The 18,937-nt window shown below is 56.1% G+C and overlaps 1 protein-coding gene across 2 annotated transcripts in view; it reads right to left on the reverse strand.

Annotated features, from left to right (window-relative positions):
- Positions 1-912: 912 nt before the first annotated feature.
- Positions 913-18,937, reverse strand: part of SELENON (selenoprotein N) — an 18,955-nt gene continuing 930 nt past the window's right edge. The window contains exons 2-12 of one of the 2 annotated variants that reach the window (XM_023219591.3): positions 18,262-18,379; positions 14,023-14,156; positions 10,284-10,493; positions 9,926-10,050; positions 9,255-9,392; positions 7,573-7,654; positions 7,230-7,418; positions 6,330-6,435; positions 5,112-5,224; positions 4,926-5,027; positions 913-3,579 (exon numbers count right to left, since the gene is read on the reverse strand). In XM_023219591.3, coding sequence (XP_023075359.1) covers positions 3,409-3,579; positions 4,926-5,027; positions 5,112-5,224; positions 6,330-6,435; positions 7,230-7,418; positions 7,573-7,654; positions 9,255-9,392; positions 9,926-10,050; positions 10,284-10,493; positions 14,023-14,156; positions 18,262-18,310 — 1,419 coding nt within the window. In that variant the 5' untranslated portion in view covers positions 18,311-18,379 and the 3' untranslated portion in view covers positions 913-3,408. Of the gene's footprint in view, positions 3,580-4,925; positions 5,028-5,111; positions 5,225-6,329; positions 6,436-7,229; positions 7,419-7,572; positions 7,655-9,254; positions 9,393-9,925; positions 10,051-10,283; positions 10,494-14,022; positions 14,157-16,296; positions 16,441-18,261; positions 18,380-18,937 lie in introns of those variants that run through there. The other variant, XM_023219590.2, reaches the window with a different exon arrangement.

Consider the following 18,937-nt stretch of genomic DNA (forward strand, 5'->3'; position numbering starts at 1 on the left):
TGCAATCCCCTCTGCCAGAGACAGAGTTGGTTTCATGGGTGACCAGCCCATGCAGTCACAAAGGGCCCCATGCTCAGAACCCTGTACCTGGTTTAGTACTCTGCTGTTGCTGTCTCGAAATGAGTGATTTTCTAACAGGTGGTCTTGTGTTTTCATTTTGCACTGGGCACTGCAACATTATGTAACTGGTCCTGGCAAGAGACCTCAGAGGTTATCCACCCTATCTCCACCATATCTCAAATGCTGAAGACTGACTCCCAGGTCCAGCCCTCTTTCCAGGATGGCACATTGTGTTTTAATCATTACTTTCCCCTCTTGTGCGATGGCGGATCATGCAAGTTCACGCTGGCTGTCTGTCCTGGGTGTAGATGCTGATTTGCTGTCCCACTCAGATCCCCTTGCAGGAAGAATGGAGCCCCCTACCTGGGAATTTCCTTCACCTCCCAAGCCAATGACTGATACAAGGCCCAAAAGGCCAGCTCAACTCTGCAGTGTGGTTTATGCCTCACAGCTCTTCCACTGTGGGTCAGGCCAAGGCTGGGCTGAGACTGGTCCTGCTCAGCATTTTTCCTTTTCCTCTTCTGCTTCCCTCCTTCTTTTACAGGTTTTTCTGGAAGTACACTCCCCACCCCACCAAAAAAAAAAAAAAAAATCACTTCATGCCTGTCTCAGGCTCCGCTTCTAAGACAACTTCCAGATCTTTCTCAACAGAGAGCACCAGATTCTCAAAACAGTAAGTCCTACCACTTGTTCTATCATAAACTTATTTTGGGCAAGTCACTCAAGCCCTCGATAGGTAAGATAAGTCCCTGAAAGCATTCCAGCCAGGTCCACCCCAGGAGGGAGCCACCGCTTGGAAGGACAGAGCTGAACATGCCACTCAAAGGAAAAGCACTTAGAACCACTCTAGTCAGTCTTCTCTAATTTATTACAGGGCATGTTGGGGACAGGGGAGGGAAGTGGCAGAGGAGTGACAGGAGCGCAGCCAGGGGCCCTCTCCCACCCTGAGCCTCAAGGCCTGGTGGGGGACAGGAACTACAGAGGCATCAGATGAGGCCTCAGAAAGCCCAGGCCACCAGCATTTTCCACGGGACCAGACTGGCTCAATGTGGAATTGACTCTCCCAGAGCAGCGGGAGAAGGGTTCGCATGGGCTCCCCTGCCCTCCCACCAGTGCCTGACAGGATGGGGGAGGCGCAGAGAACATCAGGCGCCCTCCCTCCCAGTAAGGGGCATGGGGGGTGGGGGCACTTCCTCTCAGGACACAGGGCGCCTGGCTGAGCTGGCTGGCTCATGCCTGGCCTGGAGGTCAGAGGGGAGTGAGACACTCTGGTTTAAAAGGCCTTCCTTTCCATTTTGGGGAAAACAGGCAGGGAGAGGGGCGATGGTGCTGTGCCAAAAAACACCCCCAAATCCAGACGCAGGCTTTGGAGCCACATGTGGGTTTGAATCTGAACTCTACCTGGCTGAGTGACCCTGGGCAAGTCACTTCACCTCCCTGATACTCGTTTCATCAAGATGGGAACAATGAGCATCTGCCTCACAAGCTTGTCGTGAGGGTTAAGGGAGAAAGTGCATGTAACATTAGCAATGATTGGATAATACAAAATTAAGAACAAGGTTGGGCGTGTGGCTCATGCCTGTAATCCCAGCAATTTGGGAGGCTGAGGCGGGTGGATCACCTGAGTTTAGGAGTTCCAGACCAGCCTGACCAATATGGTGAAACCCCATCTCTACTAAAAATACAAAAATTAGCTGGGTGTGGTGGCAGGCACCTGTAATCCCAGCTACTCGGGAGGCTGAGGCAGAATTGCTTGAACCGGGGCGGGGGTTGCAGCCAGCCAAGATCACGCCATAGCACTCCAGCCTGAGTGACAGAGCAAGACTCCATCTCAAAACAATACAAAACAAAATTGAGAACAAGACTGGCTGGGGAAGGCTCAGTGAACACGCCCAAGGCAAGCGGGGTAACTCGGCGAATAGAAGGCCCAGGAGTGGCGGCAGAGATGTCTGCCTTCCCTCTTCCGCTGCCAGGTTTAAGAGTGAGCCCCGGGTGGGGAGAGAACTGGGGGCAGGGGAGGGGCAGCCTGACTTCAAGGTCTTCATGAAAGAGTGCGGGTGCGCCGCCCGTGGGCCTGCGTGGAGAGGATGGGACAGTGCTGGGGGGTCGTGGGTCCTCTGAGGACTGTTTTTAAAAAGCTGAAGAGGAGAAGGAAGAGGGGACTATTTCTTCCCATAGGTGCAGCTGCAAAGACATCCAGCTGGACCCATCGAGGATTTCGGGTTCAGCCATCATGGGGCTGCTGCCGGGGAAGCCACTGCCCCTCCTTTCTCCTCAGCACTGGGGTTATAAAAAAATACCTACAAACCATGAGAAAGTTTGTATAAAAACACTTTTCTGCACATATAAAAAGAAAGACTGGCCGTGGTCAGTGGCTCAGGACGTGGACCAAAGTCCCAAGAGTGACCAAGGGGAGTCCGTGGTGCCCCAGTGGTAGAAGAGCTAGCCTGGGGCACCCCTGGTTGCCGGGACGCGCCGGCTCTGGCGGAGGCTGTGGTCTTTGGCCGGGCTGTGCTTCTGTGGATGTGAGGTCTGAGGGGCAGGAGGGGCGGCAGAAGCGCTGGCTCCCGCAGTCCTGCGGAGACCCTGTGCTAAGGTAGGTGGTGGGAGTGCTTTGGCTCTAGGCCTCGGGAACCCCCTTAGTGCGCCCCATTGCTAAAGGCAGAAGCCCCTTCACAGTAAACTTCCCCAGACATCTGGTCAGTGGCGTGGTTAGGGAAGCCGCAGGGGGTCCAGTCTGACTTCCACTTCGATGGAGGGTTCTGCCCAGAGGCTCCGAAGACTGGCTCCTACTGAGACCGACCCCAACTGGGGACATCAGGCACAGGAGGGCAGCCCAGGGTATGGCCAGGAACGAAGGCTCTCAGTAAACAGGAGAGCCGCCTTGGAAGCCTGGCCCCTCGTGGCTGGGGCTTCTTGATGTTTCCTGTGGGAAGGGCTGAAAGCAAGGAGAGGGTGGTGACCCTGTCTTCCTAGCCTGCTCCTCCTTCCATTCTTCACCCAACAAGGGCCTAGACTGTGCGGCTCACTGGAAAAGGTCCAGAGAGTTCACCCAGGCCCTGATCTGGGGGCGCCAAGCAGCTTTCCAGAGCCAAATGGGTAGGGAGAGCGGAGAGTGACAGTCAGAGCTAGAGGTTCCTCTGCCCAGCCAGCCCAGGCACCCCTTGTCTACCCGCCACCATGGAGCCAAGGCTGTGGTGGCCACCCTCAGTGGAGCTTGTACTCCCCAAGGCAGCCTAGGAGTGGGGTGGAGTGGGCGGCATCTGCAGTCTGAAATGGGCAGAGGAACACTCTGGCTCTGGGGTGCGGGGGCCTGTGCATCAGATCCCGTCCGGCCCCGCAGGCACCCTAGGGCTGGAGGAGGGGCAGGCCACGCCGGAGTCCCTCCTTCAGGAACTGCATGTAGGTGGCCGTGGATGGGTCTTCAAAGGTGGATGAGAAGCTGAAGAGATTGCTCTCGACTTCCTCGGGCTTCATGGAGGTGATGTCCAAGAAGTAGTTGGCATTGATGTGGTGGACCTGGGAGAAGGGCTGGGTGAAGAGAGTGGGACGGAGGGGGCCCCCAGGCTTCTGTGCCCTCTGCTCTATGGGGAGAAGCAGGGACGCTATCAGGCCTTGACTGTCCGTGTCTGAGGTGGATGGTGGGCAGGCAGTGCTGCCGTAAGCCCTCGCCAGCACCTGACACCACCTCATCACCCTGTGTCTGACGAGGGGGCACCTCCCTGCCTTGCCTACCAGGTGAAAACCCAACACTTTCCAACATCACCTCTTCACTAGCCCTCCGCCTCCGCCCCCCGAAATGGCCGCTCTCCTCTGTTCCTGTGGCCCCAGGCTCCATCCTGAACTCCGTGCTCACTTCTCTCACTGGGGCCTCACACACCACGGGCCTCTCCTCTGGCCTCGCTCCAGAGAGTGAACTCTTTCAGCACAGGGCCCTGTCTTCATCTTTGTGCCTGGCACAGAGTAGGTGCCCAGCAGATGAACAGACAAATGAATCAGCATTCAACCAACATTCATATGAGCGGGAGGCCTGGTTCTCCCAAGCAGGCCCAGCCTCATCCAGTTCCCCAACACCATCTCATCACCCTGTGGCTGGGACAGCAGGTGCCTTCTGCCTGGTTCCCTTTCCTTTGCACCGAGCCCTCACTGGACACCTTGCCCGTGCCAGCCCCTGCTCCTGACCTGCTCCCGTCCTAAGATCCTGAGGAAGCTGGCCTCCTCCTACAGTCCTGGGTCCCACACTAACCATGCCTTGGGACTTAAAGGATAAGGGCTCGCTTTGATCAGAAGAGCTGGAGATCTGAGGCTCAAGGGCAGGCCTTGGTTCAAAGCCAGCTGCACTTAATTAACTGCAACATTTGTCCAGTCTCTGAACCTTTCTGGGCCTCTTTCCTTGTTTATAAAATGGGCATTCATGATCATCCGTCTCCCAAAGCTGCTGTGAGGCCCCCATGAGAAGACTTGCTGAGTGCTAAGGGCCCTGAGGGAGAGGTGGGGTCTTGAACCTTGGCTCAGGGCCCTCTCCTGGTCTTCTCTGTCACAAGGTCCGGCTACTCCCTCCCCTTCCATCCCAGGACTGGCTGCCATGGTCCAAGGCCAGCCTTCTCTTCCAGGACGTGTTTCTAGCGAGGCGCTGACTGCCTCGGGACTATGCTCGCTGCTGTACAGCCCCCGATGACCAACACCTGCATCACGATTCCTGTTTCTACATGGGGACAACAGAGGCTTAAACTGGGTAAGAGACCAGCTTGAGGCTTTGCAGCCAGGAAGTGGCAGGGCCAGACCCGAAACCGATGAAGCCTGCACATCCACGCCCCCTGCTGGTTGCTCCCTGGGCCCCATGGGGTCTGGGTGGGGGTGCCTACCACGGTGCCATTGGGCAGGCAGATCATCATCTCCACTGGGAAGCTGTACTTCTCCAGGTGCAGGCCAGCCAGCTTCTGATGGGACGGGTTCTCCTGGTTGTTCTGTGGGGACAGTTGCATACTCCTGATGCCGCGGCCCCCACCACTGTTCGGGAGGCTCCTGTTCCTGCCCACCTGCTGGCTCACCTGCAGCTCCTCCAGCTCCTTCACCAGGGACCAGGTGCTGATGAAGCTCTCGTTGAGCAGGGTGAGGATGGGCGAACTTTCCAGGACAGTCTCCCGGAGAGTCCGCCCTGAACCTGTTCAGGAAGAGGAAAAAGCTGGAAGACAGAAGTGTGAGGCACCCCCACATCTTGCTGGGGTGCAATCTTGCTTTGGGGAGACCTCACGGGCTGCAGAACAGTCTCTGCACCCAGGTGAAATAACAGATTCAAAGAGCCTGAGGCAGAGTAGGTACTGAATAAATGGTAGTTGGAATTAACATCCATAATACACCCGCATCCTGGGCTGAGATTAGGGTTAGGGGTTCTGCCTGGCCCCGGGGACTTGCAGATAGTGACAGCTTCTTAAATCCAATAATCGTTCTATGTCCCAGGGCCTTTGCACAGGCTGTTCCTCTACCTGGAACACTCCATCTGGTCACTTGACAAACTCCTACTCATCCTTCAGAGTCTCAGCGGAAATATCACTGTCTTCACAAAGCCTTCCCTGACCCCCAGCTATATACTCTGGTGCCACTCTGGACTGTCCCCTGCAGAACACTCACCGTGCTTGTACTGATTCATTCGGTGTCTGCCTTTGCACTGTGTCTCCCCCTTTGAGGGCAGGGACCCCTTCTGACTTCCTCCCTGTGGGACGCCAGCACCCAGTCCACTGCTACACTGATGGCTGACAGGGTGAGGGCGGGGCACTGTTTCATTCATCTTTGTGCCCACTGCCAGACACCCGAAGAACGTTGCATCTAGGAGGTCTCTGGTGAATTTTCTGAATAAATTAACGCAAGACCAGCCTCTGGCCTGATTTTCCCTTACACGTATGTCACTTAGACTTCACAGTGTATGCGGCACTTTCACCCCCACGTCCACAGCTCTGAGAAGTAAGTGTATTATCCCTTCTTACTATTGAGAAAACTGAGGCTCGGGGAGGGGAAGACACTTGCTCAAGGTTACCAAGCTGACAATGGCTGAGTTTGAACCCAGTCTGCCAGGGCCCTTTCTTCAGCATCTGGTAGCTCCCACTGGGCTCAGCACAGAAACTCCCAGGCCCTCACCCCATGCCCCTACCCTGGGCAGTCCCCGGGGCCCTCCTGACTCAACGGGAGAGTCCCATTGGTCTGAGTCTCCGGTACCCAACAAGGTGTGGACTTTTCCCACTGCTCCCCTTAGATTCAGCCGGGCCCCTCACCTCAGCAGGACTGGTCATCCAGAGCCCCCCACAGCAGGATCGAGTGCACCAGCTTGTTCTCAGCCTTGGCTCGGTCGAAGGCCTCAGTGAACGGCAAGTAGGAGACCTGGGGCCACGCCGAGACAGAGCGAAGCCATCGTCAAAGCGGCCAGGGTTCCGCTCGGGCTGTGAGTCTGTAGTGTGTGCAAGTATGTGTGTGTGTGTACATGTGAGTTTGTGTGTAGGCATATATCTTTGTGTGTGTACATGTTTGTGTATATGTACATTTGTATGTGTATGTATATGTTTGTGTATGTTTGTATATATGTGTGTGTGTGTGTGTATGTATGTTAGTGTGTTTGTATGTGTGTGTGAAGGGGGTGCTGCTGAGCCAGGGGATGGATGTCTCCTCCAAGTTCTATTTATTATTATTATTTTCATTTATTTTTTCTTTGAGATGGAGTCTCACTCTGTTGCCCAGGCTGGAGTGCAGTGGCGCCATCATAGCTCATTGTGGCCTTGAACTCCTGGGCTCAAGCAGTCCTCCTGCCTTGGCCTCCCCAAAGGTTTAGTACTACAGGTGCGTGCTAACACCACCCCCAGGTAATTAAAAAATTTTTTTGTAGATATGGGGTCTCGCTATGTTGCCCAGACTGCTCTTGAACTCCTGGCCACAAGTGATTCTCCGCCTCAGCCTCCCAAAGTTTTGGATTATAGGCATGAGCCACTGCACCTGGCCTCTTCCTCTAAGTTCCGAATGGCAACAGGGAAGCCCCGCTGGCACACGCTGGGAGCAACAGTGAGACAGCCTCAGTAGCAAGCCCTGAACACATGCCAGCACCTGTGCCCAGCTGCTGCTCCACAGCTCCCAGCTTCTGCCCGTGCAGCCTGACCCTGGCCTTCACCCCTGCCCAGCCTCACCTTCTTGAAGGGGTACATGGCCACCTCCAGGCGCCGGGCAGCCTCCTCCCAGCTCAGCTCCTGCTGCCATTTGATTTCCTCAAACACAAACTGCAGGGACTCCCCCGAGGGCAGGTGGCTGTCGATCACGCTGCCATCCTCATCCAGGATCACCGAGGGCACTGAGGGGCCCGTGGCCTCCAGCTCCATCTGGGCCAGAGGTCATTGGTGGGGGGAAGGCTCAGAGATGGGCAAGAATCCTCAGGGGCTCCCTGAGAGACCCTCCAAGATGCTCCACTCATTGCAGAGGAAGGGCAGCGCCCTGCAGCGAGCCCACCTGGATGGGAGCCTCCTGTGCGCTCACCTGGGGTATGTAGCCGATGTCCACCTCCATGTTGCTGCTTTCACTGGCCCCATAAAGCCACTCCATGTCCACATTCAGAGACCTGGGGATGGCCAGGGCAGAGTGACACCATCATCAAAGCCCATTATCTGTGTCACACTTTATATCACATAATACCTGCAACTGTCTCCATTTTCCAGATGAGGACACTGAGGCTTCTCAAGGTGAACACCTGCTCTCAGAGCCACCGGGATTCTGGCTGCAGAGTCCTGGCCCTCTCTCCACCAGGCTGCCCCTTCCTAAGGCACTGGAGCCACTTCACCGTCCGCCGGACCTGCCCCTCACAATCCACAAAGGGCCTGCACAGTCATGGCCCGTGTATTCTCCAGGACCCTTCGAGGCAGAGAGATGGCCAGTGCCTCACGGTGGGTCACGGGGTGGGGCAGGAATGAAAATGAGCACCGTGGTCCCTGCACAGGCCTCTGGCGGGCAGCAGGAATTCTGAGCCGAGCAGTGCAATCTGCAGGTCCGCCGCACGGGGGAGCCCCAGCACTGACAAACCACCACCTCCGCAGCAGGTGGTGCAGAGGGCAGAGCTAGGTACCCCCCGGGGGTCAGCAGTCCCTGATGCCTGGTCCTCAGACATGAGCCCAGGAGCAGCTGGTCCTGGAGCTGGTCACTGCCTCTCTCCTTCTGTCCCATACAGTCCAGGCCCCCTCCTCAATAACCCTGGGTCGGAGGCAGGTGTGCCCAGCCCGAGGGCTGGCACTTTGACTGGGAAGCCCCTGCTCTGCCCACCTGGGGAGGGAGGGAAGCCATCCCCACTCCTGGGGCAGTTTTCTCTTCCCATGTTATCCCAACCATCCTCTCACGCCTGCCCTGCGGGGGAAATACATCAGGAGTCAGTCTCCCATCTGGCAGATGAGGAAACAGGCCTACAGAGGGCCAGGGCCTTGCCCACAGCCACACAGCCAGTGGGTGCCACAGTTGAGACGTAACTGCAGACCTCCTGGCTCCCAGCCAGGTCTTGTCCCTGTAGAGCGGTCACTCAGGCCCACTAGGTGGCCACTTACTATCAGTTAGGAATCTGGACAGACTTGAAGCCAGAGCCTCCTGGGTCCTCTACTCTGCTGACAGGTGGCCAGCCCTGAGGAGGTGAGGCAGGCAGGTGGCCGGTGCAGCACTGTCCTGGAAGCCTCTCCGGGGCTCTGCAGCAGTGGAGGGCCTGCCCTCGGCCTTTGCATGTGCTGTTCCTCTGCCTAGCGAAACCCTCAGAGCCCCTTGTCTCTGCTGAGATGACCTTCTTCTTCTGAGAAGCCTTCCTGGACCCCACAGCTGGGTCCCTGCCTAGCTGCCGGCCTTCCCCTTGGTGGCACGCACAGGCTGCAATTACAGCTCTGATTAGGGCCTGTCAGCAGTGTGAGGGCGGGGAGGCTCAGCTTCAGGAAGAGTCTATGGGCTGCTGCACTGGGTCCCAGGCACAGAGGTGGAGGGCCAGGCCACGGGGTGCCTGGGAAGAGCTGGTGGGTGATCAGCTCATCCTCTTGCCTCCTCATGCCGCCTCCTCCCACGCCAGCCCCACGAGATGGGCTCTGGGGAGCAAAGGAAGGGGCAGAGACAGAAGAGGCCCCTAGGCTCCTGGAGCTGGGGAGCAGGACAAGCTGTAGGAGGGAGCCAAGGCTGGGCCAAGGTCAAGCTCCCACCTGTGGTTGGGCACGAAGAGCCGGAAGTCGCGGACGTGGTTGGCGTCTTTGGAGAGGATGATGTGGCCGGTGAACTGACCAGGGGAGAACCAGAAGGGGAAGTCGGGCGGCTCACTGAGCTGGAACTCGGCATGGATCCTGTGTGAAGGGAATCTCCTGCAGCAGAGCTGCCCACCTTCTCCCCAGGAGCCCGGGAAGCCTTGGCCAGACTCACCAGGGAGAGGAGGCTGAGTGTGTAGGTGGAGGTGGATGGGCCAGGGGGCAGCAGCAAGGCCCTCCAAATGCTGCTCGTCCTTCGAGGCCCAGGTCACATGTCCCTCCTCCAGAAGCCCTGCCTGGACCCCCTCCCTGAGCCCCCACAGCTTCTGGAAGGCATGTGTGACTGGACGTCCTTCCCACTTCTGTGTGGATGGCACAGCCATGGCTACCAGCCCCGTGCCAAGCAAGTTCCACAGCCTTTTCTTCCTGAACCCTCACATGCCCTACGAGGAAGTCAGCAGCATCCCGATCCACAGGTGAGAAAACTGAGGCTCAGAGAGCCAAAGCTGCTTGCCCGAGATGGCAGGGGGAGGAGATACAGAGTTGGGGGGCTCAAGCCAGGCCCTCCCCTCTGGGCGCTAAACCGTCTGTGCCTCCCGGAAGCTCCAGGCTGGCCTGTGTGGCCCACTCACCGGAACATCACGGTGTAGTAGAAGTCACTGATGGCAGTCAGGCAGGCCACGGCCCCCTGAGGGGCAAAGCGGGTCTTCACAAAGGGCCGAGGGTGGAACATGCTCAGGAGCCGGTGGATGATGACCTGGGGGCGGTGGGAGGCATGTGCTGGCTTGCTGGGTCCCGCTGAGCCTGGATCCGCTGGGGTGGGGGTCAGCCTAGACCCAAAGGCCCAGGGGCCCCATGGGGAGGGGCAGGTCCAGAGGGAGGCAGAGAGCAGGTAGGGCAGGCCTGGCACTGGGGTCCAGGCGCAGACAGAGGGGTGGCCACTCCTGGGCTGGGGCAGAGGGCCTCAGGTCGCACCCCGGCTGTCCTCACCTCCTTGCCCTTGGGTGGCGGCGGATAGAAGCGGTTGTTGGATAGGTAGCCAGTGAACACGCTCAGCTCACTGGGGATGATCCACCAGGGCTCGCCCAGCTCCTGGCCTGGCGGGGGAAGGAAGGGCTGGAAGTGGCGGGCGGAAAACACTGCACTTGGCGAGGCTGCGGCCGTCCAGTTTCGGAGGCCAGACAGGGCGAGGCGGGAGACCTGGGGCAGGGGAAAGCGAAGCTCCAGATATCTAAGAACCATGACTCCGGGGCCTCGTGTCCCACATGGGTGGAAGTCTCCCTCAAGCCCTGAGCCAGCCCACACCAAGGGAGCAGATGGACCCAAGGCAGTTTCCTGCCCCAGTGATGGCCACAAGCTTAGCAATATCCCACCAGAGAGAGGCTCCTCTCCCCGCTCCAGTGCCTCTGCAGCTCACCCAGGCACAGCCCAGGCCAGAGCAGCTCGCTCAAAGGCAGGGTTGGAATGGGGGTGGTGGGGCTCTGTGCCTCACACCATCCCGCCTCCCTCCTATGCATAAGCCCGTGGGCCAGCCTTGGGAGCCACCACCCTGCCTGGCTTCCCCGGCCTTCCAGCAGCCCTGCTCCCCCTCCCCAGTCTCCTCTCCAAGTCTCTTCCCAGGGACTAATGTCCCGCTGGCCAGCTCAGGATTTCGGTTTGGAGCTAAGTCCGATGAGGGTGGTGGCCAATCATGTTTGAGGTGAGAGCTCTAGGGTCAAGAGCAGGATGAGACCACAGGGAATGGGAAGGGAGGCCTCTCCCAAAAGGGCCCTGCCTTAAGTACAGACTGCCCCACCTTGGGCAAAAGGCCTTCCCTAAGCCCGAGTCCTCATCGGTGACCTGCCTCGCCTCTGACAAACTGATGGCTTGAAGAGGACACTCAGAGACCACAGAGCTGTCTACACATCAGCCAGCATTTGAGGAACAGCAGGTTCCCTCTCCTGTCCCCACCTCCCTGGCAGCAGGAGCTCAGGCTTGGTGGGAGGTGGGAGGTGGGAGGAAAGCCGTGCAGGGAGCTCCCGTGGAGAGAGATTTAACAGGCAGTTCTCAAGGCAGAGCTGGCTATATGGAGCCAGGCCGAGCCCGCCCTGCTGGGTCCTGCTTGTAGGCTGGCCATCCCCTGCAGGGGACATGCCAGAGATGGGTGCTGGGCTCGGTGGGGCTCTGCTCGGGGGCCAGGGCTGGGGGTGCTGTTCCTGCCTCACCCCAGTTCTTGCTGTCTGTGGGGACTCATCTGCTCAGATCAGCCCATCACTGCCAGACCCGTAGAGATGGGTTCCCCACCTCCTTCTGTGGAAGGTCAGACCTGTTTCGACCACCTCCTGGACTCCTGCCTATCTGCTGCACTCTCTCTCCTTGGCTGAGAGGAACATGTTTATTCATTTGTTCATTCAACAAAATGTTTTATGCACCTAATGTATACGAAGTTTCTTTTTTTTTTTTTTTTGAGACGGAGTCTTGCTCTGTCGCCCGGGCTGGAGTGCGGTGGCCGGATCTCAGCTCACTGCAAGCTCCGCCTCCCGGGTTTACGCCATTCTCCTGCCTCAGCCTCCGGAGTAGCTGGGACTACAGGCGCCCGCCACCTCGCCCGGCTAGTTTTTTGTATTTTTAGTAGAGACGGGGTTTCACCGTGTTAGCCAGGATGGTCTCGATCTCCTGACCGCGTGATCCGCCCGTCTCGGCCTCCCAAAGTGCTGGGATTACAGGCTTGAGCCACCGTGCCCGGCCGAAGTTTCTATCAGAGTACACTATGCAGCCTGTCTTCTTGGAACTTATAGTGGGAGTCGGCAAGTAAACAGGAACCAAAATGGGCAGTGCCCTTCCCTGTGAGCTCCTCCTTGGAATTCCCGTCCCTGCCTGAACCTGCAGCGATGAAGTTAAGAAAGCGGCTCCCAGCTGGGCGTGGTGGCTCATGCCTATAATCCCAGCACTTTGGGAGGCCGAGGTGGGAGGATCGATCAGGAGATCGAGACCATCCTGGCCAACATGGTGAAACCCCGTCTCTACTAAAAATACAAAGGAATTAGCCGGTCGTGGTGGCAGACACCTGTAGTCCCAGCTACTTGGGAGGCTGAGGCAGAATTGCTTGAACCCGGGAGGTGGAGCTTGCAGTGAGCTGAGATTGTGCCACTGCACTCTAGCCTGGGCGACAGACTGACACTCCGTCTCCAAAAAAAAAAAAAAAGAAAGAAAGAAAGGGGCTCCCTAGCACTGCTTCCTTGGGTTGGGCCAGGTGGCAATTTCGCCACAGGCACCAGCCTCACGGTCATTCCCGAGTTTCTTTTGCCATGTGGCCGCCAGGCTCTAGAGTTGGGCACTGCCAAGGGGCTGCTGCTGGGCGGTGGACATCCAACATCCCCTGGGGGCCTCAACTTCAACATGTGCAGACTGACCTCATTCTCTGCCCCCTTCTCCCTCCCCTGCTACAGTTCCCATCTGGGCGAGCAGCCCACCATACCCCTGGTCACCAGCCAGAAGCTTGAGTCATCCAACTCCTGCCCACCCATTGTCCGTGAGGAGCTGCTCCCTGCCCTTTCTTCCTTCCCTAGCTTCCTCCAGGCTGCCCTTACTCTCCATCTCCTCTCCCTCGCCCGTCCAGAACTGGTCTTCTTGCCTCCATTTCTCCCCTTTCTTCCCATGCCCCGTCCCTGGCCTGGAAAGCCCAGGTCTCATGAGCAGGCTTCTTATTTAAAATCTGCTTGGTGTTCAGCCGCCACAGAATGAAGGCCAAAGGCAGGCAACAAGGCCCTTGGTGGGGTCTGGCACCTTCTCTCCTGGCCCCACTGACCGGGATGCCCCTGCGTGGGTCCTGCATGCCTCCTGGGCCCAGCCACACCAGCTGCCTGGCCTCAGTGACCAGCCTGGCACTCTTGCCTTCAGGCCTCTGTTCGTACTGAAGGGGCGTTGGCTGAGATGAAAAGGCTGGGTCGGTGTGGGCTGGGCACAGAGAGGCAGTGTTCCTGGCAGAGGGAACCGCGTGTGAGAAGGCTCCTAGTTGGAAGAAAGCCTGGGGATTTGGAAGGAAGGAAGTCTGGTGTGGCTGGAACAGAGGAAGCCCACAGAGGGGGGAGAGAGTGGGAGACAGCGCAAAAGGGCAGGCAGGGGCTGAGGCAGCTTCATCCTGCAATGCACCCAGGACCCTGTCCAAAGGGCCTCGGGCTGGGGAGGGGCTGGCAAGGAGAACATCTATCCACCTCCTACCTCCACCTTCTCAGGTGCCCTCCCCACCCCACAGCCCTCTGCTGGGGACCAAACCTCAGGTCTAGGTCATCAGAGTTAACAGAGTACCTATCAGGAGCCAGGCACCATGCTGTACCCCAGGGGGAAGAGATGGCTGTGCGGGAAGTAATCATCACAGGATGTGTGACAGCTGCACTGACAGGGTCTCTACTGCACTGCTGCTTCCTCCGAGACCCCCCACCTGCGCTCAGTCACCCTGCTGAGCCCTCCTCATCCTGCAGTCTACCAGATGTCACTTCCTCTAGGAAGTCATCCCAGATTCCCCCATCTGGGGTGGAGACTAATGCTTCTCTCTCCTGCTCCCCCAGCAGGCTGTATGCCTGGACAGCAGGGACAACATCACAGCCACATGGACCTCCAGGGCCTGGCATGGGGCCTGGCTCCAGTGGGCACACAGAGGGCAGAGGAAAGAAAGATAAATGGAGCAGAAACTCATCCTCAGGAGAAGGATGCACACAGATGATCCCGCTGCCTGTGGTCCCCTACTCACCCCTAGGAAGCCATCTTTGCTCTTGGTCATGGTCTCCGGGAGCAGAGGCTGGAATCGGGCTTCTATGGTGAGTGTCTCCTCGCTAGGGTCAGGGGGCAACTCCTCCTCCTCGTAGCTGGCCGCGGGAGTTGACCCTGTGAGACACAGATCATCGGAGAGGCACTGCCCTTACGCTGCAGGGCTCAGCTCTCCCTGGTCATCCACACTAGCTGGTGATTAACGGAGCCAGGCAGCGGGTGGGGGTAGCTGGGGTGTTAACAGTTAACAATCACCAAAGTAACAACCAATGTATCACATTTTAGTTTCAGGATAGCCCAGGGAGGCAGATAATAACATTACCAACTGCATTTGACAAATAAGAAAGTGAAGGTTCAGAGAGGTAAAGTCACTTCCCCAGGTTACATAGCTAGATGGTGGAGGAATCGGGATTGAAACCAGGCCTGTTTTACTTGAAACCCATGACCAACCATGACCCTTTTCTGGGTCTTCTGGGACTGAGAGGAACTCAGTCAAGGGAACCAGAGTAATGAATGAAGCAAGAAACAGAAACAGGCTCTTTGGTGTCATAGGGAGAGCACTGGTTTGGGAGTGAGGAGACCCACTTTCGCCTACTTTTTTGGAGGGAAGGGGAACTGCCCCGGCTGCAGGAGGGGCTGGACTGGCAGTGGCTGGATTTTATTTCTTGGATCTTTTCCTGCTCAGAGATCTGGCAAGTCTGTAACCTTCCCAGTGTGGAAGGATTCATTTTGAAGGGCTAAGGCAGAAATGATGCCTATTTCAAAAGGGGTGAGTAATAGTCACCGGTAACAAAATGAAGCCGGTGGGGGTGGGGGCGGGTCTTGTCCTGTCTGCCTTCTCAGGGCAGGGTAGTGGTACAGACGTGATGCCTGGCGTTTGCTGACTGAATGGCTAGCAGGCTGAACGATGCATTAAAGCCGTTCTCAACCAGAAGTCCTCAAAATCACCCAGGATGCCTTTAAACTACAGATGCTCACAACCCACCTCACGCCTACTGAATCAGAATCTGCAGGGGTGAGAGTCTGGAAACTGCCCTTTTAACGAGCGCTCCCTGCTGCTCCTAATGCAAATCCCTATTCTGAAGAATCACTTATTTCTGTATTTGTAAGTCAATGCAATAAAACTTTCCAACACGCAATCTAGAAGCCCAAGAAGAAGGGAGCAACAGGAATATGCAGGGTTATTAGTCGGCCTTGCTTATTCAATTATTTCACTGATATCACAGATAAATAGTAATAATAATGATTCCTAAGGCAGCTCATGCCTGTAATCCCAGCACTTTGGGAAGCCGAAGCTGGCGGATCACCTGAGGTTAGGAGTTCGAGACCACCTTGGCCAACATGATGAAACCCCATCTCTACTAAAAATACCAAAACTAGCTGGGCGTGGTGGTGCACACCTGTATCCCAGCTTACTCGGGGGGCTGAGACAGGAGAATCGCTTGAACCCAGGAGGCAGAGGTTGCAGTGAGAGTGAGCCGAGCACTCCAGCCTGGGAGACAGAGTAAGACTCCGTCTCAGAAAACAAAAACAAAAACAAAAACAACACAATAATAATAGTGACCCCCCACCACCTAGCTGTGGGATCTGGGGAAGGGACTTCACTTCTCTGAGCCTTTACTTTCTCATTTGTCAAATGGAGTTGGTAATAATGTTATTAATTATAATAAGACTCCTCAGCATTTTACAGCCCTTTGGCTTTTTAATGAAAACTTTTATTTCCTGACTTAAGAGTAACATTTGCCCATTATAGGCAATTTGTAAAAATTTTAAGGGATAAGGCAGAAAATTAAACACACTCATAACTCTACCAAATAGAACTAGTTGGCTCTATTTCCTGCTTGGATTTGATTTTCCCCCCTTTGATTTCTCAAAACTTGATCGGTTTTTGCATTCACAGCCTAGAGGTAATGGGGGGATTCTTTCAGCCTGCTGGAGAAAAAGATTTCTGTGCAAAAAATCAAAAGTGCGCCTCAAGCCCAGCAAGCTTTGCTAGTGTGTCATTATGAGAGAATTCTCTGGCCACAAAAAAGGACAAAGAGGTGGCTGTGCAAATGCTCATAAGTGTATGCAAAATAAGAGGTACAGGCAAGGCCACCAGGAGACAACCTGCTTATCTGCCCATCTGCTTTCATGGCAGAACTGCCTGCCGCCGAGACATCCATACACATCCACTCCAGCTCATTAGCATTTTCTATCCAACCTTTCTCCTCTAGCAGCGATCACAGGTCCCTGGGCCAGCATGGAGCCAACCTACCCAATACACCCCTGAAAAACAGCAGGCCTGTGACAGCGCTTTGGAGCTTATGCACCCGAAACAGCCAGCATGTCTCTTTTGCCTTTCCCATCGATGACTGATTTACACCAGGCAATCTGGGTAACAAGTAGGTGCCGAAGATCCTAAGTTCAAGAAATGTCACAAGAAGTTGGAAGAAAATGGACACAGAGGTTGGGGTGATGGTGGGGGCAGCGAGAAAAGCATTTTATAATTCATTAGAATGTTTCAGCCCCTCATCTTTTTTTTTTTTTTTTTTTTTTGAGACGTAGTCTCGCTCTGTCGCCCAGGCTGGAGTGCAGTGGCACGATCTTGGCTCACTGCAAGCTCCGCCTCCCGGGTTCATGCCATTCTCCTGCCTCAGCCTTCAGCCCCTCATCTTTAACCAAATAAATAAATAAATAATCACTGACTGCACTAGGCAAAAATGATAGCAAGAATGGAATAGGAGACTGGACACAGTGGCTCATGTCTGTAATCCCAGCACTTTGGGAGGCTGAGGCAGGCAGATCACTTGAGGTCAGGAGTTCGAGACTAGCCTGGCTAACATGGCAAAACCCCATCTCTACTAAAAATACAAAATCAGGATGGTGTTGTGGTAGGTGCCTGTAATCCCAGCTCCTAGGGCGGCTGAGGCAGGAGAATTGCTTGAACCAGGGAGGCAGAAGTTGCAGTGAGCTGAGATCGCACCACTGCACTCCAGCCTGGGTGACACAGCAAGACTCCAGCTCAACAACAACAACAACAAAAAGAATGGAATAGGAATCTGAAAACACCTAAGCAGAGTTTCAGATTTAGTAATAATAGTTACAGCTCCTGGCTGGGCGCGGTGGTTCACACCTGTAATTCCAGCACTTTAGGAGGCCAAGGTAGAAGTATCGTTTGAGCCCAGGAGTTTGAGATCAGCCCAGACAACGTAGTGAGACTATATCTCTGCAAAAATAGAAAAATCAGCTGAGCATGATAGCACATGCCTGTGTCCCAGTTACTCAGGAGACTGAGGCAGGAGGATCAACTGAGCCAGGGAAGTTGAGGCTGCAGTGAGCTGTGTGATTGCACCACTGCACTCCAGTCTGGGTAATAGAACAAGACCCTGTATATAAAAAAAAAAAAAAAAAAAGTTGTAGCTGTTGTCTGTTGGAAATCTGCATATTCGTCACTGTGCATTTCTTTTCTCTACTCCTGAAACCTGTGAGCTGGTACAGGACCCTGGAGCCAGATGGCCCCAGTTCTAGCCCTGGCTCCCCACCTTTCTAGCTTGGGAAACTGGGAAGCCTGCCTGTGTCTTAGTCTCTCAAACTATTAAACATGGGGATCATGACAGTGTCCATCTCCCAGGGCTACTGTGAGGTGTAAAGAGAGAACCCACATGAAGCACTTAAATGCCTGGCACGGAGGAGGTGGCCAAGGAATGGTTTTTTTGTGTTTTTGGTTTTGCTTTGTTTGTTTTGAGACAGAGTCTCACTCTGTCGCCCAAGCTGGAGTGTAGTGGTGTGATGTCAACTCACTGCAACCTCTGCCTCATGGCCTCAAGTGATCCTCCCACCTCAGCCTCCCAAGTAGCTGGGACTACAGGCATGCGCCACCACACCCGGCTAATTTCTGTATTTTTGTAGGGATGGGGTTTTGCCATGTTGGCCAGGCTGGTCTTGAACTCCTGGGCTCAAACAATCCTTCTGTCTCCCAAAGTGTTGGGATTATAGGCGTGAGCCACCTCGCAGACCAAAGAATGTTAACTGGTATTATTGTTCACAAGTCTGAGAAAAACAGGCTCAGGGGTTGCTGGAGCAGCTAGTCCAAGCCACCAGCTACAAAGTGTCAGAGCTGGGAGAAGTCCAGGGCCTCTGAGACCCCAGGGGCTTCCCTCCACTCCAGACAGCCCCTCCTGCTCAGTGAAGACACCTGGCCAAGGCGCCCTCCTCCCCAGCCGCCAGCCTCTCCTGGTACCTGTTAGCTTCTCAGCAATGGGTTTGAACTCCTCAGGGCTGATGTACATATCCCCGTCAGTGTCCAAGGAGGAAAAGAGAAAAAGGCCATCTGTCCCCAGGGTCTTCAGTGCTGATTCCTGCTTGGGAGGAGAGACTGGGCTGGGCACCAGTTGGTGGCCTCATCTCCTGGTCCCCAACAAGCAGTCGCTTCCGGATGGTGGGAGCCCCTCCTCCCACCATTTTCTTGAGTCCTCCCAGGGCCTCCCGGTCCATCTGTGCAAATGTCGCCTCTGAACTGCCCCCAGCGCCTCCAGTCCCTCCTGGTCCCTGCTCATCCACTGTTTGGTCCGACTGCCCCTCCCAGTTTGTCCCCAGCCCGCCTTCGGCCTGGCCCTGGCTGCTTGGCCCTGTTCCTCCTGCACCTTCTGCCCTCTCCTGTGTCCACTCCTCACTGTCCCAGGGCTCCCCAGTGCCCCTTTCAGACTCTGTGGGTCCCAGCTTCACTGTGTCCAGGTCACCCCCTGGACAGACCCCTCCAGTCTGTCCCAGCTCCACAGTGACCTCCGTTCGCCTCCTCCCCATCAGTCCGGCCCCAGGCTCCCCAACCCGCCTCCCGTGTCCCCTCCTTCCCGTGCTCCCCCCATCCGGTCCCCCTCCGCCCCCCCCCCCCCCCCCCCCCCCCCCCCCCCCCGCCC

Source organism: Piliocolobus tephrosceles, chromosome 1, assembly GCF_002776525.5.
Source record: "Piliocolobus tephrosceles isolate RC106 chromosome 1, ASM277652v3, whole genome shotgun sequence".
Taxonomy (NCBI): Eukaryota; Metazoa; Chordata; class Mammalia; order Primates; family Cercopithecidae; genus Piliocolobus; species Piliocolobus tephrosceles.